The sequence below is a fragment of the Schistocerca serialis genome, chromosome 1 (assembly GCF_023864345.2).
Source record: "Schistocerca serialis cubense isolate TAMUIC-IGC-003099 chromosome 1, iqSchSeri2.2, whole genome shotgun sequence".
Taxonomy (NCBI): Eukaryota; Metazoa; Arthropoda; class Insecta; order Orthoptera; family Acrididae; genus Schistocerca; species Schistocerca serialis.
This window is the reverse complement of record NC_064638.1, coordinates 1,159,171,480-1,159,193,902: the sequence shown is the minus strand read 5'-3', so window position 1 is coordinate 1,159,193,902 and position 22,423 is coordinate 1,159,171,480. Positions and strand designations below refer to the sequence as shown.

The window sequence follows — 22,423 nt, the reverse complement described above, 5'->3', positions numbered from 1 at the left end:
GTTTCTCTATCCCTCTGTCGTCTGTTTCGATATCTACCATTTTGTCATCTGTGCAACAATCTAGAGAAGGAACTACAGTGCAGTCTTCCTCTGTGAAACAGCTTTGGAAAAAGACATTTAGTATTTCGGTCTTTAGTCTGTCATCCTCTGTTTCAGTACCATTTTGGTCACAGAGTGTCTGGACATTTTGTTTTGATCCACCTACCGCTTTGATAAGACCAAAATTTCTTAGGATTTTCTGCCAAGTCAGTACATAGAACTTTACTTTCGAATTCATTGAATGCCTCTCGCATAGCCCTCCTCACACTACATTTCGCTTTGTGTAATTTTTGTTTGTCTGCAAGGCTTTGGCTTTATGATCACTGATTCCCTGTTCTGCGTTAACTGTTTCAAATAGTTCAGGTCTGTTTGTCACCAGAAGGTCTAATATGTTATTGCCACGAGTCGGTTCTCTGTTTAACTGCTCAAGGTAGTTTTCAGACAAAGCACTTAAAAAAATTTCACTCGATTCTTTATCCCTGCCACCCGTTATGAACGTTTGAGTCTTCCAGTCTATATCCGGCAAATTAAAATCTCCACCCAGAACTATAACATGGTGGGGAAATCTACTCGAAATATTTTCCAGATTATCTTGTTGTACACATATCTCCACATGAAACAATGAAGTTTGTGTGAGTTCCGTTAATCTGCTCTTCTACTTGCTCTGAACCCTAACTATCTTCATCATTGTTTTTCCCCTTGCCCTTGCAGCAAATGGGCGAGGGGACTCTGAATGACCTACCATTCCTTCCTAAGCTTAGGCAACCAATCCCGCTTTCCTCCATAAGGAAGAACCTAACAATTCAAAAACCTAGAATTATTCCTTTCACTTTTAAATGTTAGCACAGTACCAATAAGGTTGGAATTTCATATTCGAGGTAACATCTTGCCAGCCATTCCGTGTCTTTGTAATTTTATAATTTTTAAGTATATTTTCTTTTGACTAAATTAGTAAGTCAGTAATTTTACGTTATATGTTTCTCATTTCCTTGTTATTTACAAGTTTACATGCTTTGTATGATTAATCTGTAATACAATTTTTTTAAATTGTTTTAAACCTATTTGTGCAGTTCCATACTTTTGTGTGTGTGCATAATCGCTACTGACAACAACTATAAGAAGACAGGTTTGTTCCCTTTTAATACCACCCACAATGATCTCTTTAGAATAAATTTCTTTTGTTTCCATTTCTGATCACAAAATTGTTCAGTCCATAAACTACTGGTTTTAGTCAGCAATGACCATCTCGTGATCTGCAATAAAACATGGGAAATAGTTACTTTATTTTATTGAATACTTTATATTTTATATGAATAGAACTAGTGTGCTGTCCACATCTTAAAACACTAAAATTGGCCATAATGAAAAGTGTTACTGACATACATGTAGAAAACGTTCTCAAAATATGATGAGGGATACCTGTTTTAAAATGTGTTGTATCATAATGAAACCATAGCGGCAGCATCAAAAGATACACACAAAAGTATATTAATCTGTTAACTCGATAAGCTTGTTCTTATATATGTCATTATTTTTATGTAAAATCACCACAATAATATCTCAGAACTACATATTGTCACTTAAGCATTTCCTTTTTAACAATCTAAATTTTACTTTAGTGATGTTTTTAATGTATTGCATTTTATCACTGCAATAATTTATACATTTGGTTAGCCCACTGTAGACTTTACCTTCCGTATTCTTCTTTTTATTGCATTTTGCACAATTACATAATTGACAAATATGAGTAAGATTACAGTATTGTTTACAATGCTGTTGTGTAGTCAAATCAAATTAAATCATTTTATTCCATCTTTAAACAATTTTTACATAGAAAATACATAGGCACTTTATACAATGAATATCAACTACAATATGTTGGTTAAAAAATTTGAAAATCAGAACTATAGGACTTTAATATTCTCACAGAGAAGAGAGTCAGTTTTAAGATCATCTTTACAGTTTGTATGAAATTTCTCTGGTGTATAAAAAGCTTCATCATTTAGCCACTACTCTGCAACATTTTTAATGGCAGATACTGGACTGCCATATGCCTGTGAAAACTATGAACTGAAAAATTTAACTCCTAAATATTGGTAGCTGTTAATTTCTTCTAAAGCCTAGTTGCAGCCACTCATGTGTCATGTAGGTGAATTGATTTTCTTGGGGGACATTTATGTTGATTTTCTTTTATGTGTAATAAACAACTTAAATACATTAATTGAAAGAAGTGACATTGAAAAATTTCACAATTTAATCCAAAAATCTAGTTTCAACTTATACTTTATTATGTGCACTAGAGAAAACTTCCACTCAGCAACCTGCATAGATAATATTATTACAAATTATCAGTTTGATGATACAAGGAATTTTTGCCTAGATCTAGGGATATCTAATAACTCAGTTTTGTTTATAGAGCCCACACAAAACAGAGAAACTAAAATCTGAATCTTATATAAGAAGGAATTTTAGCAAAGAAAATTTGGAGTTGTTTTGTGATACGTTAAGTGCTATAAGCTGGCCTTTAGACCACTGTGATTCAAGCAACAAAAATGTTGATAAATCTCTAAATTGTTTTGTGGATATATTCAATGAAACATTTTCCCCTCAAAATCTTATCAAAAGAGAGTCAGGAATAAATGAAATTGGATTACACCAGGCATAAAAATTTCAAGTGCCAGAAAAAGACAGCTGCACAATGAGCTCAAATTAAATAGAATCCCTAATTTTGTAAATTACATTAAGTGCTATAAGACTATATTCAAAAAAGTGATACTGGCAGCAAAAAATTGGCAAACAGTATATTCATAAACAAACAAAGAAATAAAACAAAGGCAGTATAGCCTGTTGAGAAATCAGAGATGAGAGCCAATAAATTTCTCAAATTAGGTTTCAGGCTGATATCATTGTAAATCATATTCAAATGTCAAGTAGACATGACAGCCCATCAGGACAATATGATTTCCAGGCACAGAAATGACATACAGAACATTTGTTTTAAAATATTCAGAAAAATCACTCAGAGAGATGTGGAAGACACAATATTATCAGTACAAAAAGAAAAATCAGCTGGATGGGATGGAATACTTTCCATGGTAATCAAGGCAGCATGCCGTATTATTTCATACCCACTGACTATTATTGTAAACCAGTCCTTTGAACATGTGTCTTTCCCAGATGCCCTAAATTATGCAGAGATTAAGCCATTTTTAAAAAGGGATCACCAGATGATATGGGAAACTAGTGGCCTATCTCTCTCCTTCCTGTTTTTTCCAAAATATTTTAAAAAACCTGTGACAAAATAACTAGAAAATTTCCTTACAATAAATGATATTATTATGTAAAAATCAGTTTGATTTTCAAAGAGGAAAAGGCACCATAAATGCCATCAGAGAATTTACAGAAAAAATAAGCACATCACTAGACCAGGGTACAAAAGTCTCAGGAATATCCTAACAAAAGCCTTTGACTCAGTGAAACACTCATTATTACTTCACAAACTGAAGATCTATGGCATCGAAGATACTGCATTACAGTGGTTCAACTCTTATCTGACAGAAAGGAAACAAAGAGTTATTTTAACATCAAATTCAGTTAACTACCACTCCGAATGGAAAACAATTTCCCAAGGAGTTCCACAGGGTTCAATACTGGGTCCGTACCTGTTCTTGTTGTATACAAATGATTTATCATTAAGTATTGATGCTTATTCAGTCTTGTACGCAGATGATAAATCAGTCCTGATAGAAAATGATACAATAGGAAAGATTCCAGATAGTATAGAAAATGTTCTGTGGAAACTGGAATCCTGGATCCATAAAAATGGACTAAAGCTCAAGACTAAAGCTAAGACCCAGATAATGCAATTTGCCTCTAAATTGTCAGTAATATGTCCTGTACAAATAGCCCATAATAATCAAATGATGACAGAAGTGAGCCGTGTGAAATTCTTGGGCCTAAACCTTGATAAAAGTTTAATCTGGAAGACATATAGACTTCCTGGCAAATAAACTAAATTCCCTAGCTTTTGCAATGTTTATTTTATGTGGTGCTACTCACATGGACACAAGAAAGACAGTCTACCACAGTTATTTTGAATCTGTTATTCGGTATGGGATAATTTTCTGGGGAAACTCTAGAAGTAGTACAAGGCTACTAATTCTTCAGAGGAAAATCAGTAGAAACATGTGCTGCCCACGAAAATGAGTCATGTTGCGCATCGTTCAAGAAATTAAAAATACTAACAATTACTTCATTGTACATTTTTGAAATTTTGATTTTTGTATATAATAATCAACATAATCTCGAAAAGTTTCGTTTTAAACATAGCTATGGTACTCGTCACAAGGAAAACTTCAAATTTCCTTCGCATTACTTAAAGCTTTATGCTCAGACACCACTATACATGGGGCTAAAAATATATAACAAATTAAAAGGAAGAAACATATTAACAATGGAACCTGGTTCACTGAAAAGTTTACTCCAAAATATTTTAATAGAGAAATGTTACTACACCATTGAAGCATTTGTGGAAGACAGTCTGACACTTGAACAATAAAAGTCTATAGCTAATATTGCAAAAATATAATGTATAGTGGTTTACACTTTTTAAGAATAATGTCAACAAATACAACACTACAATATTTACTATAAATTAACAGTTTACCAATTTCCTTTGTTATACATTTTAAAACAGGCATTCCCTGTTACATTTGAAGTGTGTGTTTTCCACATGTACTTCAACAATACTTTTCACTATGGCCAATTTTATTGTTTTACTATGTACACAGTCCACTAGTTGTATCTGTTTTTTCCCATGTTTTGCTGTAGATTTGAAGTTGATCATCACTGACTGAAACCTGTAGTCTAAGGACCTATCAATTTTGTCATCATAGACAGAAATATAAGACATTTATTCTACATTTTCTGGCTCACTATTCTATGTGTGAGCATGTTGCAGCTCTTGAATGAAAGATGTTTATTCTATATTTTTTGGCTCACTATTCTATGTGTGAGCATGTTGCAGCTTGTGCATGAAAATCCAGAATGGAATTTCAGCATTATATGAAAAGGATAGATTGCTACTGACCGTATAGAGATGTTGAGTCACAGACAGGCACTTTGGCCACTGTGGCCAGACTCAGTGACCAGGGACCAGTAGTCCTATGTGAGTTGAGTTGTGCATATGTGTGTGTGTGTGTGTGTGTGTGTGTGTGTGTGTGTGTGTGTGTGTGTTATTTCAGAAGAAGGCCCTTTGGCTGAAAGCCACAATGTATAGCAGTCTGTTCATTGTACCTCTCTTTGACTGAGCGTCTCCTGGGTAAGGTGAGTAGCATTTTATCCTTTGAATCAAAGTGGACAGATATATTTTGTAGTTGTATTATACTACAGGCAATAGAAGTCCATGAACACCAAAAGTGTCTTGTGTATAGTTACCTTATTCATGAGCTTTGCTCGTGCTGAGGCATCCATTTGTCTCCATTCAGATTTTCTGTTAAAAGCAGCTTTTGCTGCAGCAACTGCTCTGTCTATATCAATCTGCAAAAAAATTTCTTCTTACAAGCTGATTTAAACAATCCTGATATATATATATGAACAATTAGTAGCAGTTATTTTCTGTGTTATTTTATCCACTTAAGCAACAATAGAGTGACAAGTAAATATGAGTCAACATATGCATCATACTGTGGTTGACCAGGCAGTTTGAATAAGCGCTGTCTGAGTTGTGATGGACTGTGACATGGAACTAGAATGAAAAGATTAGTGTGAGAAACACATACCTTAAACCCTCTTTATTATATCAGTTTTAAGGGATTCTGATAATCTCTTAACAGCTTTCATAAATATTTGCGATAAACCATAAATTTAATTTGGAGTTTTAAATTAGTCGCCTTCTTGAGAAATAGAAAACTGCGTCATGGTTACTTAAGACAACTCTTTACGAATAACACTGTGAGATTATCAGCCACTGGCTCTTTGGCACTGAATATGGTAAAATTGGTGTCCATTTACACAACGGTATTCATCCAAATGTTGATTATTGTGTGTAATATATGAGTTTCAGCATGACTCTGGAAATAGTTTGGCATGTTGAAGGCTTCAGCTTAAAATGGTGGTATTTCTCTCCCTACCTCAAGAAACATTCATTGGACCACAGCAAGAAGGTGTGGTTCTTTAATTGTATGACAACGTTTTCCTACTTTGTGTGAGTAACACACATTGTTGTATATCTAGTTTCTAAGGGATGGCCTTAATACTACTCCTCACTGTCATCTTAATGTAGGACTTAATTTTATCACTGAATTGATTTTTTGCTGATTCTTTGAATACTTGCAACTTGAAACTTGTTGCAAACTTGTGCTTTATGAAGAAGAAAGAATGACCTTGTGTCTCAATCTGGAATTTTTATTTAATATACCAGTTTATTTGAGCCTTTCTGTGACTCTTGTTTATGAATTGTGCCTGTAGATATAAGAGAAAGCTGATGCCTGAATATCTATCAGGATAAAAAGCTGTAAGACTAGAAGGAAGTCTATTACAAATCAAGTGGAAAGTATTAGTGTTAATCAGAGCATTTAGTCTTCCAGAATTCGTTGCCATTTTTGAAACTCATTAGATTTCTTGCTACTACATTCTCACAAAATTAGACAAAAAATTTCTAAATTGATACAGTTAAAAATATGAGTGCTTGTAGTGAAATGTCTTGATGCCTTCTCCTTTCATCACCCTCTTGATCTGCACCTGACTTAAGAGATCCATAGTCCCCCCCATAACTGCCTGGGTAAGTCAGTTCAAAGATCAGACGAAGACATAGGCATACCAAATTCACTGAGACCATGTCTGTTAACTCGCCATGGTGTTCAAATCAACCATCAAGTCACAAGATCAGCTTTAGGTTTAAGTGCCAATATGAATGGTGTTTTGAAAATATTACTTTATAGTTAAAATCACCAGTTACCTTACACAGAGAGTGCCATGAACACCATTTTTAGTCACAGGCACTCATGTTTTACTTTAGTACATTGCATTTTGGACTGTACAGGTCATCTTTAGTTATATTTTTCCTTTAAAATACTCCCCTCGTCTTGAGTGAATTGAGTTAAAAGAAAAGAGCTATCCTACCAGTGTGGGAGGAACATTAACATTATGGATATGGTATCAGTAGATTCATTAAAGCCGTCTAGTTCATCTTTTGAAGTTCAGGAGATGCAGGCCTTACCACTTAATGTGTTCAATCTGTTCATACAATACTTCAACAGATAATACCTGTAGGCACCCTATAATATCTGTATAGAAGAAATGTGATATGGATTTTGCAGCTTATCGAAAATTATCTTCAGGGCAGTCTTAAAACGAAATTCGCAACTACTCAGTTATAGAGAGAACTTAGATTTTGAAACAGACAAAATGCATATTGCTTGTAAACAAACTCCTGGCCTTTAACATAATAGAAATAGCTATTTTAATTTCAATAACAAACCAAAAGACAATATTTACAAATTGTGCAAATATGTTAAATAATTAATTAAATTACTTTTTGGAACTTTGTGTCTCATCCAAGAACTTTGGAGACAGAGACACTGAAACACTTCCTAGTTTTTGTCAGTTCTACCCAAGATAGAAAATAGCCAAATTTGAAATATGAAAATTACATCATAATTTTGAATTCAAAAGCATAGTCAATTCACAAAACTGTTCACACCAAAATTACTTTCATTATTTGTAGGTCCTGATACAGAACTTAAGGCAGATGTAACCCATTTGCAGAAAAAATAAAAACTGTGAAACACCTGTTTGACAATCACAATGAAAAATATGCCCAGATCAAATTAAATATACTATTGTCAATACGATACAGAACAGCATATTTTCATAAATAATTACCAAAATGACTGTAAGTGGTATTCTCAACCTGTGTTTTAATATTTTTCTGGCTTTATAATGGTATTAAACTGTCTTAAAAATGGATGCAGATAACTCACTTGGTTGTCAGGAATTCTAGGAAGCTGATGTCTGTTATGGATCACTCTGTAAACAATTGTTATCACTAATATATGTGAATATGCTAACCAACTGTGAAAGTGTATCAGAATCTGGAATTAAACCGTATGGTAAAAAAATGACATCATGGCCAAGACTATTTATTTAAAGGAAAAAGGCCAAACATAAACCTGCTGCCAGAACCTATTTTTACAAGCCTGCACAGGAAGAAGGAGAAGCCTGGGAGGTTATCATCAAAACTTCAACATCATAAAGCTAAGTACAGTTAATTCCCCTAATTGTTCTGACTTTGTCCAGGACTAGTACTAAAATTTGGTCACACCAAAAAGATATTAGCAACTTACAAACGTCTCTAATCTTTATAGCCTCACAGTGTGCAGTGTTGCACTGCATATTACTCACATTAACATGTGAACCTTAAGAAATACTTTTTTTAAATGCTTACCTTGTCACCTTCTGCAACATCAGCAATCTTTTCACCTGTAGAAGGGTTTATGACGGGGAACTTCTTTCCAGATGCTGAGTCAACAAATTCATTATTGATGAATAGCTGAAATGAAATGAGATAAAGCATCAGTTTCCTGATTTTTATCATACTCGCAATAACAGCATAGTTCATAATTTACATGAGGCACCTTTGAATGTTTCTTTTGTAAATAGCATTCATGGTCTCAGCGATGGCTACAACACATATTAGAATGGTTTCAATAATTTTGGGATAATGAGTACAAAGTATCCCTCATTAAACTATAACACTTGCCTTTGACTTTTCGTTAATAAAATTTTGTGAAGACTGCTTCATAAATTTATTGTTGTCAACAGCCGCTATTTTCTCAACTCAAATAATCTTAACAATTAGCACAACATCATAATATATGATGGTAGGAGAAAACCACTCTGTTACACAACATATTGACAAGAAGGAACAGTGGATTGTAAGTGGTCTATGTTTTTCCTATTGAGTATTCCAATTTTCCAAAATATATTTGCCCCAGCAGTGTTCTTTCAGTTCATTCATTCATGTAATATATTTTATATATCCATAATGAAGAATTACTTTTATATTTATCATAGAACAACAGTTAACTATGTACCATAAGAACAAAGGCCTGGTGGAATGAATACAGCTTCTTGTCATGCACATAACAGAAAGCTTCAGCCATCAAAACTAAGTAATAAGATAGTTTATAAAAGAGGTAACTAATTAGGTCTATTTCTTTTGAATCTACAGGAATTCTCAACTCCTTCCTTTATGCCAGATAGAAGTTTGTGTAATACCGTCACAATACAATGTAAAACCCACTCTGAATCCTACATGAGGAGCTTGAGTCTGTATGGGCATAATTTTTCTACCTTTTATTGTGATTACGTAAATCACAATTCAATTAAAGCTGATTTTAATTATTGAAAAGAAATATCATTAGTGCATCAATGTAGAGGGAAATGAATATATTATGACAGAATTTTAAATTTTTAAATCTGGTCAATAATTATATGAAATATTTGAAATCAAATTGTTGCTGGCCCTGGAAGCCATCAGACACACAACCTGTACCTGGGACCGAGCACCAGGAACTGTTTTAGCCATTTAGTAATGTGGAAGTGGGGACTTTACACCCAAAGAGCAATAGACTGCGTGCAACTATCTCTGAGTGACCAGTTCTTTGAAGTGTGTTTTGTCTTCATAGAGTAGCATGAGTACAGTTAGTTCTTTGCAACCTACTTGTGTTAACACTTTGTTCATGTGTTCAGTGATCTACTCAGTCAAATACTGTAACATCCCTCTACACCCACATGAGTGTTATTCTGAGTATCAATCTACTTACAGTTTCTACAGGGGTGACATGTGACAAGTAAGCAAATCATTTTTGATGACATCTGAGATATGCTACAGTGTATTTTACAGAGATAATGGCTTGTTCCAATGAACAACTGTTATCCAAACTACTTGGACCATTTTACCAGTGTGGTGGCTTTCTTAGTGGCCTTCAACATGTTTTGAGCAATGCTGAACGGACAGTGTATACAGTGAAATCAGAAAGTGACAAACTTTCACCATCAGCACATAATCATGGTCACATGGAATAACTATAAAAATTGCAACATAGTCAGTTCCCCTAACTGACTTTACAAATGATTCTGATCAAGTTCTCCAAGTACAGAACATTGTGCATGTGTTTGGGTCTATATTCCTAGCTTATTCAAAACTGCACAGCAGCCCCCCACATCATTAATTTTTGCCCTTCCATGCTGGAAGCAATCCGGTCAAATCCATGTAGAACACAGTTGGGTTACATGAGAAAATTTCGGCGTTCCTTCTATGCCATGTAAAATCATCCACCAAAGCCCTCAGATTGACGGAACTAAAGCCTGATGGATATATTTTCCATTAAATTCCTGTGAGAAGGTGTTCTCCATCTGAACAACTTCCTTTCCAGCTGTGACTTAATGGATGACACTTCGATGTTTTCCACACTACGAGCCTCTAATCTCATAAGCAATGAGATACAATCACCTCCTACCACCAACAAATTTGATACAACAAAGCCACCTTGCTCAAACACCTAAACGAAAACAAGAAAACAGTAAATACAGTAAGTGGTGTACGTAGAAAATCTGGGCAGTAGAACACCATCACAGTTTTGGAGACATTTACATGAACTAATAAATCCAACATACACATGATATGATACACTTTGGACTTTGTGATTAAATAAGCTGCCCCCACCTAAACAGGATGCAATGATTTTGCATGAATATGTTATGTGGGAAGGCAGATTACAAATTGCAGATAGATTTTTTTCATTTGGACACCATTGGCAACATTGTTATTGTGGCAGCCAAAGCTTACACTGGTAGCAGTTCTTAACTTATTTGTCACAGCAACAAGTTGTTGAATGACACTGAGCACTCACAGAGATACAAGACAGTGACACCATGGGTAAACAACATGATGCAGCAGTTACCGGGAATTCCAGACACCATCTGTTCACAACACACACACACACACACACACACACACACACACACACACACACACACACACACACACTCAGTCAATGGGGATGGACATTCTACCCATGACTCAGAACAGATGTTTTTGTGTTGGCTTTGCTCACTTTTTGGGATCCAAGTTTGCAAATGTTCCGCATCATGCAACTGATCAAATTCTAAGTGCCTTCACTATAGACAGGTTGGCCAGATAGGTTTAACTCAACCTACTCTGGACATTTGCAGGCTGTATGCCCTTGAACCTTGAAACAAAGACCAGCAGAGTATCAACACTTGCTGCAGGGAGCAGTAACTGACCCTCAACATAAATGTAATGCACCACATATACAGTACATAGACTTACTTCCTTAAAATATGGGATACGCATATGGAACAATTTAAAGTGGAAAAACCACACAAAATTAATCACAGGTAAGGCAAGTGCCAGACAGATTCATCAGGGAATCCTCAGGAAATGTACTCCATTAAAAAAGGAGATAACTTACAAAACGCTAATGTGACCCCTGTTTTGATATTGCTCATCAGTCTGGGATCCTTACCAGATATGTATTGTATTGTATATTTATTGGTCCTGTGAACCATACACTGTACAGGGGTACATAATGATGTAGGATAAGTCAAATAATTTGCAATAAAGTTTAACAGAAAAACTGTTGTATGGTTTTCAGTCTATAGCAATATAACTCTAACATATGGGAATAACATTTCACAAATACACAAATAAATTTTACACACACACATTTCATACTTTCGGCCTTGATTATACAGACACACACATGTATGTAATAGACCACATATAATACACAGATAAATCTACATGTACAGATTTCTTATTTTGGTGTTAATTGCATAACATATTTAAATTTTTCACATATTTACATTGTAGATAAAAATTCATCAACACTATAGTAGCAATTCTGTAGCAAGTAGTCACTCACTGCAGTTTTGAATTTATGCATGCCAGTTATTGCCTTAATTTTTTTAGGTAGTTTGTTATACAGTTTTTTTCCTGCTTGCAAGGGCCCTTTTTGTTTTAGTGTTGTATGTGAAAACTGCATATGTGAGTCTTGATTATTCCTTGTGTTGTATGAATGGATATTTTGGTTTTTTGGAGCAATCTTGCTATTTTCATCTACGATTTTCCTTATAAACATTATTGTTTCTAGAATATATAGGCATGGTAATGGAAGAATATGAAACTTTTTAAATGAGGGTTTGCATGAAGATTGAGGTGCTGAGCCTTCCATGGCTCTTATAATTCTTTTTTGTGCAATAAAACAGCTTTTGCTGAGTGGTGAATTTCCCCAGCAAATTAAACCATATCTTAGTAGTGATTCTGCTTGGGCATAGTACACATTTTTTATGGCTTGCATTGATGTGCATCCAGCAAGAATTTTTATACTATAACAAATGGTATTTAATTTACTACATAGGCTTTGTGTGTGTTTCTGCCATCTTAGGTCATCTTGGATCCAAACTCCCAAAAATTTGGTGCTATTTACAATTTCAAGTCTTTTGCCTAACAGTTCTATGGTTGCAGTTAAAGGCTGTTTATTCTGCACTGTGTGTAGGTGCATAGTGTTTGTTTTATGTGTATTTATTATTAAGTTGTTCATTGCGAACCATTCTGATACATGTGAAGTGCTCTTTTTTATTTCATTTTGAAGCTCTTCTGGGATCTTTCCTTTGATAAGTATATTTGTATCACTGGCATTTTTAATGTACTTATAGTTAGGGCAGATCCTTTACAAACAGCAAGTACAAGATTGGTCCCAATACGGAACCCTGCAGCACACCGTATTTAACACACTGTTTTTCAGATTGATAGGAAGTTAAATTTCTTCCTTCTTTGTACAAGACTTCAACTATTTGGTGTCTGTTTTGTAGATATGACTTTACTCACTCATAGGCTGGGCCTCTGACACCAACATTTTCTAATTTCTAAGCAGTAGACCACGGTTAATGATGTCAAATGCTTTTGAAAGATCTAGGAATATTGCTGCCATGTGTTCTTTTTTATCTAATGCATTTAAAGCTTCATTTAAGAAATTGATAATAGCTGTCTCAGTGGATTTACATTTTCGGAAACCATGCTGTGTAGCTGAGAAAAGTTTATTTTTTTCAATGAAATCTATGAGTCTTTTATAAAAGATTTTTCAATTGTGTTAGAAAAAAACAGATAGTAGAGAGACTGGCCTATAATTTGTTATATATGTTTTTTCACCCTTTGTGTACAATGGTTTCACTTTAGCGATTTTTAACCTTTCTGGGAAGATTCCCTGAGAAAATGAATTATTGCATATGTCTACCATGGGCCTAACTACTAAGGGTGCACATTTTTTAATGATTTGGTGTGGTATGTTGTCAGTACCAGAAGAAAATTTCGATTTTAGCTCCCCTATTGTTTTTAGCACATCCTGTTCATCTGTTGGGTATAGGAAGAGAGACTTGTTACTTGGGATAGTTTTAATCTGATTTGCAGTGACAGCGTATTGAAAGTTTTGCTTCACCAGAATCTCAGCTGCCTCAGAGAAATATGAGTTAAAATTATTTGCTATCTGCTAGGGATCAGATATTACAGAAGTGTTATCATTCAGTTTGATATTATGGTATACTCTTCATTTTACTCCTGTTTCATGCCTTACAATGTCCCATATGGCTTTCATTTGCTATGAAGGAACTATTTGCCATTCTTTTTGCTTCTTTTATGACTTTAATTAAAATCTTTTTGTAATTCTTAAAATAGAAATAGCTAAAACTATTTAGGAATTTGTTGAACTTTTATCATTTGTACTTTTACATTCATAGATGTCTTCCCAAGTTTCTTTACACAGATATTTAAGGAAATGTCGTATATTCTGGTCATTATACTTCCTAGATGTAGTAATTAGACATTCTGTTGAACTAAACGGCTTTCCTAATCTTATACTAATTTCTTGGGCTGTGTGGTCCCAAAAGCCACAAGGCTTACATTCTAATTCATATCTCTCCATAACTCTGATGACTCTCTTCTGTGCAATAAAGACTTTATTTGCTCATGACTGGATTCCCCAAAACATGATGACAAATGTCGTAAGTGAATGGAAATATCCAAAGTATGCAGTTTTGATTGTTTCCAAGTCACAAACAGATGAAATTGAGTGAGTGGCAAATGCTCCTGAATATAGTCTTTTCCATAGGCTAGTGATGTGAATTGACTAAGTTAGGGTGTTGTCAATGTGTAATCCCAAGACCTGGAAGACTCAGCTCTCAATATTCCATCATCACGACATTTTCTTTCAGTGTTTTTCAGATTTTTGTTTGCTGTTTGAAACTGCATGAATTCAGTCTTGTTGAGATTGAGGGACAGACCATTAGAAGTGAACCAATCTAGAATTTCTTTGAGTATAGTGGTCACACAGTTCTCCAGATTAAGCACCGAGCCCTGTGATGCTCCACATTTCACTTTGACCCATCAGAGGAGGCATGTGCCATTTCAGAATTGTTCAGTACTACCTTCTGCCTTCTCTAATCTAGATTTGATTTGAGCCACTTCCTACTTTACAGTATAAGCCATAGCTCTCAGCCTTCATAAACAGAATTTTGTGATTTACACAGTCGAACATTAGACAGCTCACAAAAGATTCCAACTGGTGACATTTTATTGTTTACAGATTCGAGGAGTCGGTTTACAAATGAGAAAATTCGTGTTCAGTTGAAATATTCTTCTGGAATCCAAACTGATTTTTATTAAGGATGTTATGTTTATTAAGATAATACATGATTGTCTTGAACATTAGTTTCTCTAGGATTTTAGAAAGACTTGTTAGCAATGGAATTGGCCGGGAGTTGAAAACCTCACAGTACCCCATTCTTGAACAAACGCTTAACAATTGCATATTTGAGTCTGTTAGGCTTTGTCGATTAGTTTTCGTATTTCAGTCAGTCAGCTTACTTTGCACTGCATTTCTCTGTAGTAATTTGATCCTTTTATGTGTATTGAGTGTGAACAAAGCACTTTGGGGAGGGGAGGGTTGTATCAAAGTATGCATGTCTGTATGCTTCTAAAAAGTTCATTTGTAAATGTTGTATGTAGAATGGATCATTTCTTGTCGACTACATCCATACAACGTATATTGTTAACGGATGAATAAAGAGATTGAATTGAATTGAACACCTGCTGAAGGAGGTCACATAATGGTTTAAACTCTGTTGCCAAGTTATTTACTCTCAAAAGAATTCTGTCTAATGCCCCAGACGTAGGATATGTGCACAGGTTTCGCTGTAGGATGCCCAACTCTGATACCAAGTCTAAGGGGAACTGCAGTACACTGGGATACTCCAAACGACTTAACTATCTCCATTTAACTGAATTTCGTTGTTAATATGGCTGGAAATGCTAAAATTATTTTTTGTATTAAATAGGAAGTTCTAATTTTCACTGCACTTCATTGTTTTGCAATTCCTATAACCACTAGTACTACAACTGTCAACACACTGCACTCCACAGGGAAACAGGGAAGGATTAACAGAGGAAACAGAAAAGATCCAAAGAAGAGCAGCACATTTCGTTACAGTTTCATTTAGTAAGCGCGACAGGTTCACGGAGGTTCTCAGCGAACACCAGTAGCAGACGCTGCATGAGAGGCTTTCTGCATCAGGTCTACAGTTAAAATTCCTCGTACATACATCTCGCGAAATGAACATGAAGATAAAATTAGAGAGAGTCGATCCCACACACAGATTTAGCAGCAATCAATCTTCCCGCGAACCATTCACGACTGGAACAAGAATAGGGGGACGCGGCATTGGTACACAAAGTACCCTCCGCCACGCACCGCAAGGTGGCTTGCGAAGTATACAGTAAGTGAAGTGAACCGTTGCAGTCAACCGCAGGTATCGTGAGTGAGTGGAACAAGATCTACAGTGCATACCTTCGACATTTGCACTGCACTGCAGATGTTTTCAGTGTAGCGTCAAGCGTGGATACAAAGATAAATGGGGGGTAAGCAATCAAACGATACTCAATTTTTCTGTAACGAGCCGTTGAGGACCACACTTGTCTTGTACCATAATGCTCAGAAAATATTTTTGACGAACCTTCTAAATTTTGTTGGCGCAGATCGCGGTTCCCCTGCATGCTGCGGTGTATACAAACGGCCTGGCAAATTACGTGTGTTTATTACTAATCACCTGGTTCGTAGTTGCAGGTTGTCTGTCTAACAGCTTCCAGAAGCAACTAGAATTTATTTTTCAGTGTTTAATATAATTACTGGAAGAATTTAAAATGCTAGCATAATCTACTCATTAAGAGGTATAATCTTACGTTAAAGGTTTAACGCACAACAAGTCGGAGTTATCCACATCATACTGGGATTTGTACAAATCGTCACTAAATAATTATTTTCCTAGCGTGAACACAGCACTTGATACCGCCACTGGCAGTGATGTACGATTAGGCGCCTACCACTGTTTGCATGCGCATATCCTGACAAAGGTGCCATTGGTTAGAATCATTACCCTTGGAAGTGCAAATTGTACCACTAGAGAAGTTTATGAAAAAATATCTACATGCGACCTAAAACTGCATCTGCTATGCTCAGTGCTATGTTACTCTGATAGCAGTGAATGGATCTACTGAACTTTCTCCAAACTTCGTAGATTTATTGATGAACAATATGTTGATCAAAAATTTATTCTACAGTAAAATGTTTGATTTGTTTAAATCAGTTATTATATACTGGGTGGTCCATTGATAGTGACCGGGTCAAATATCTCACGAAATAAGCATCAAACGAAAAAACTACAAAGAACGAAACTCGTATAGCTTGAAGGGGGAAACCAGATGGCGCTTTGGTTGGCCCGCTAGATGTTGCTGCCATGTCAAACGGATATCAACTGCGTTTTTTTTTTAAATAGGAACCCCCATTTTTTTTTTACATATTCGTGTAGTACGTAAAGAAATATGAATGTTTTAGCTGGACCACTTTTTTCGCTTTGTGATAGATGGCGCTGTAATAGTCAAAAACATATAAGTACGTGGTATCACGTAACATTCCGCCAGTGCGGATGGTATTTGCTTCGTGATACAATACCCGTGTTAAAATGGACCGTTTACCAATTACGGAAAAGGTCGATATCGTGTTGATGTAGGGCTATTGTGATCAAAATGCCCAACGGGTGTGTGCTATGTATGCTGCTCGGTATCCTGGACGACATCATCCAATTGTCCGGACCGTTCGCTGGATAGTTACGTTATTTAAGGGAACAGGAAGTGTTCAGCCACATGTGGAACGTCAGCCACGACCTGCAACAAATGATGATGTCCAAGTAGGTGTTTTAGCTGTTGTCGCGGTTAATCTGCACATCAGTAGCAGACAAATTGCGTGAGAATCGGGAATCTCAAAAACGTCGATGATGAGAATGCTACATCAACATCGATTGCACCCGTACCATATTTCTATGCACCAGGAATTGCATGGCGACGACTTTGAACGTCGTGTACAGTTCTGCCACTGGGCACAAGAGAAATTACGGGACGATGACAGATTTTTTGCACGCGTTCTATTTAGCGAAGAAGCGTCATTCACCAACAGCGGTAACGTAAACCGGCATAATATGCACTATTGGGGAACGGAAAATCCATAATGACTGCGACAAAGTGGAACACCAGCGACCTTGGCGGGTTAATGTATGGTGCGGCATTATGGGAGGAAGGATAATTGGCCCCATTTTATCGATGGCAATCTAAATGGTGCAATGTATGCTGATTTCCTACGTAATGTTCTACCGATGTTCCTACAAGATGTTTCACTGCAAGACAGAATGGCGATGTACTTCCAACATGATGGATGTCCGACACATAGCTCGCGTGCGGTTGAAGCGGTATTGAATAGTATATTTCATGACAGGTGGATTGGTCGTCGAAGCATCATTCCGTGGCCCGCACGTTCACCGGATTTGACGTCCCCGAATTTCTTTCTGTGGGGAAAGTTGAAGGATATTTGCTATTGTGATCTACCGACAACGTGCGTCAGCGCATTGTCAATGCATGTGCAAACATTACGGAAGGCGAACTACTCGCTGTTGAAAGGAATGTCGTTACACTTATTGCCAGATGCATTGAGGTTGACGGACATCATTTTGAGCATTTATTGCATTAATGTGGTATTTACAGGTAATCACGCTCTAACAGCATGCGTTCTCAGAAATGATAAGTTCACAAAGGTACATGTATCACATTGGAACAACCGAAATAAGATGTTCAAACGTACCTACGTTTTGTATTTTAATTTAAAAAACCTACCTGTTACCAACTGTTCGTTTAAAATTGTGAGACATATGTTTGTGACTATTACAGCGCCATCTATCACAAAGCGAAACAAGTGGTCCAACTAAAACATTCGTATTTCTTTACGTACTACAAAATATGTAATGAAAATGGGGGTTCCTATTTAAAGGAACGCAGTTGATTACCGTTTAACCTATGGCAGCGCCATCTAGCGGGCCAACCATAGCGCCATCTGGTTTCCCCCTTCTAGCTAGACAAGTTTCGTTCTTTGTAGTTTTTTCGTTTGACGCTTATTTCGTGAGATATTTCGCCCGGTCACGATAAATGGACCACCCTGTATATGAGCTGTATTGTAATGTAGTATGTTCAAATGTGTGAACTCCTAAGGAACCAAACTGCTTAGGTCATCGGTCCCTAGACTTACACACTACTTACACTAACTTATGCTAAGAACAACACACACACACACCCATGACCGAGGGAGGACTCGAACCCCCGGCGGGAGGGGCCGCGCAGTCCGTGACACAACGCCTCGAACCGCGAGGCTGTAATTTAATAATATTGTAAATCTGATGCAGTGTATCCAGCTAAGGTTGGTGAATGATGCAGAACTGGTAATAAATGATACTGCAATACACAATTCGTGAGTAATGTTCATCGGTAGAGGACCCTTCCCAAGTTGGATTAACGACAAGATAGAAACGATTCAAGGAAGAAGTGCGCGATTCGTCAGGGGGTTCATTTGGTCAGCGTGATATGCGCAGGAATGCCCAACGAACTGTAATTGGATGCACTGCAAAATAAACGATTATTTTCCCTTCGTGGCCGGCCGCCGTGGCCGAGCGGTTCTAAGAGCTTCAGTGCGGAACCGCGCTGCTGCTACGGTCGCAGGTTCGAATCCTGCCTGGGGCATGGATGTGTGTGATGTCCTTAGGTTAGTTAGGTTTAAGTAGTTCTAAGTCTAGGGGACTGATGACCACCGATGTTAAAGTCCCATAGTGCTCAGAACCATTTGGACCTTCTTTTTTCCTTCATGGAAAAATGTTTGCGGTTGCCTATGGAACCATGATTGAACCCAGGCGTGCACTTCTTCTTCTGAACAAATTAACGGCCACGAATGTCTTTCTTTAGGGCTCCAAAAATATGGAAATCGCTGGGGAGAGATCGGGTCTGTATGGAGGATGTGTAAGGGCTTCTCAGCGAAACTTCTGCTGGACCGTTTACCAATTACGGAAAAGGTCGATATCGTGTTGATGTAGGGCTATTGTGATCAAAATGCCCAACGGGGGTGTGCTTTTATGCTGCTCGGTATCCTGGACGACATCATCCAAGTGTCCGGACCGTTCGCTGGATAGTTACGTTATTTAAGGTAACAGGAAGTGTTCAGCCAAATGTGAAACGTCAACCACGACCTGCAACAAATGACGATGCCCAAGTAGGTGTTTTAGCTGCTGTCGCGGCTAATCCGCACATCAGTAGCAGACAAATTGCCCGAGAATCGGGAATCTCAAAAACGTCGGTGTTGAGACTGCTACATCAACATCGATTGCACCCGTACCATATTTCTATGCACCAGGAATTGCATGGCGACGACTCTGCACGTCGTGTACAGTTCTGCCACTGGGCACAAGAGAAATTACGGGACGATGACAGATTTTTTTCACGCGTTCTATTTTCACCACTTGACTGTAAATTACTCTTCATTTGTTTCAGACAGCCGTGATTTCTGTTTTATAGCCATTCTCAAGCGCATATTAAAATGTTACAATTCCGTATATCTATCTTGACAAATGTTATCGTCAGTTGATGGATGGATCTGTTAAACGCAGGCCACTGCGGTGCATTGGTTCCTATACTCTGTTCATCATAAGAATAAACCTGATGTAAACATTACACCACCTATTCTTCCTCCTTTGCTAGAATGTCGTTGGATTTCGTTTCACGTGGAGCGAAAGCCAAGCCGTGTCCAGTACAGTCAAGTACGGTTATAAGGATACGTTTTATCCTGTATTACACGGACATAGACTGAGCGATAATGCGGGACAACAGCTTTAGCGACGCATTTAACTTGGGCAGCACTGACAATCCAGTTGGTCCAACTAACTTGCAATGACGTGAGCTTTGCAGTTCAGAGCAGTAAAAAGAGACAGGCAGAGAAACAATGCAGCTACGAATGTCATTTAATTTTTAGAGAGAATGAAATAACTTTCGGCAAAACTGCCGCGCGCTTCTTAGGTGACCAGACGGAAAGCATAAGGATAAAATACTCTCGGTCTCACCTAACATAGTATTCTAATTACAAATAAGAGTGATGAAAATTCCTAACAAGACGGGACAATTCTTCTGATTGAGCGACGTGTGATGCAAATGCTTACTGCAGGGATTTCACCGTATTGTTGAATCCTGAATGTATTAATTGCGTCAGAGTCTGGTAATCTCTTAGCTCTTTCCTTATCCGAATCCGAGAAATACATTTCCGTTCTGGAACTGTCATCTGCTACGTTGATAACGAGTTTGTGAACAACAGAATCCACGAAGTCACCCAGGCGCCGCATTTCCTCCTCTTCTTGTATGACGTGCCGTTCTATATCACGCCAGCGTTCGGTGGTGACGTGTGAAAAAGCAACGTGCCGTAAGCCTAGTTTACAGGATGACATTGGGTTGCGCCACTCGTTGCTTGGAATGAGTTGCACTCAAATGGTTTCATATTTTACTGTAGACACGGCGAAACCAGCATATACATCAGTTTCGTCGTTTTGTGAGTTCCTGAGTCTTGTCTGAAATGAAAGTTTTGGCAGCTGCACGTCGCACGAGTTGTGATTTAACGCTTGTTGCGTGGAATCGCTGCATAAGAAACGTGTTTCGATTCGTGACTGGATGAAGAAAAGACGTCAGTTCGGTTGGTCAGCATCCTTGCTGAAATAATTTGTAATGGAACATCGAAGAAGTTCTTTTAATTATCGTAGAATGTCACCAGAAGTGTTAACGTTTCTTCTAAACAGAGTTAATTATGCGATAAGGAATAAAGATATTGTATTGCATGAAGCACTGACGCCAGAACTGAAATTACATATCACATTGTATGCAATACAATCAAGTGCACTCGGCATGCTATAAGATGCGGTTTGAGTTGGTGATGACGCTTTTTCATTAACACCAATAATTATCAACATTAACAATAATAATTATCAACATTAGCAACAATAATTACTCGAAGGAGGCCGCATTAAGAAGAGAATGGTTTGCAAACTACTCTCTTGAAGAGAGATCTTTACAGTGGCAATATTTCAAAATTCTAACATATGTGAATGGGGAACACTGCAGCGACGTTTTAAAAAGATGAAGATTGAATAAAGAAGGCTGCTTCTTGAATCTGTATAACCTTCCCCCTGTCAACAATATTCCTTAACAAAGAGTTGGCCAACTCCAACGATGGGATTTTAGTCTCGTAGACGATAGCATTGCCACAGCTAGAATTACATTTGCACTCCGTCTTCAGGCCACAAGTGGTCCATCGGGACCATCCGACCGCCGTGTCATCCTCAGTTGAGGATGCGGATAGGAGGGGCAAGTGGTCAGCATACCGCTCTCCTGGTCGTTATGATGGTTTTCTTTGACTGGAGCCGCTACTATTCGGTCCAGTAGCTCCTCAATTGGCATCACGAGGTTAAGTGCACCCAGAAAAATGGCAACAGTGCATGGAGGCTTGGATGGTCGCCCATCCAAGTGCCAGCCACACCCGACAGCGCTTAACTTCGGTGATCTCATGGGAACCGGTGTATCCACTGCAGCAAGGCCGTTGCCTAGAATTACACTTGCTTGTATTTTTATTAATTCAGTTGTATATGTGCACCTAACTCAATAAATTTTGCTTTGCAGCTCAGATATTATCGAAACATTTGTATTACAATCGCAGATGATGGTCTCAGCGGCAGCAATATGTTGCTTATTTTTGTAATCAGCATCACTGAAATCCCACAAACACCTATGCAAAGCATAGATATCCAAAAAGCGAACATTATTCTCTGTTCCCCACTTCATATTTCAGTTTGTCTACACTCTACTAACACACATAACCTCAAAACTAATGCAACTAGTGTC

At 37.3% G+C, this 22,423-nt stretch overlaps 1 protein-coding gene and 1 pseudogene across 1 annotated transcript in view; both read right to left on the bottom strand.

Annotated features, from left to right (window-relative positions):
* Window positions 1–8,635, bottom strand: part of LOC126456160 (aldehyde dehydrogenase 1A1-like) — a 42,384-nt gene extending 33,749 nt beyond the window's left edge. Inside the window, exons 1-2 of the mRNA XM_050091917.1 lie at window positions 8,486–8,635; window positions 5,476–5,577 (exon numbers count right to left, since the gene is read on the bottom strand). Coding sequence (XP_049947874.1) covers window positions 5,476–5,577; window positions 8,486–8,635 — 252 coding nt within the window. The remainder of the gene's footprint in view (window positions 1–5,475; window positions 5,578–8,485) is intronic.
* A 13,373-nt stretch (window positions 8,636–22,008) lies between these two features.
* LOC126425750 (5S ribosomal RNA) lies at window positions 22,009–22,126 on the bottom strand (annotated as a pseudogene).
* Between the last annotated feature and the right edge of the window lie 297 nt (window positions 22,127–22,423).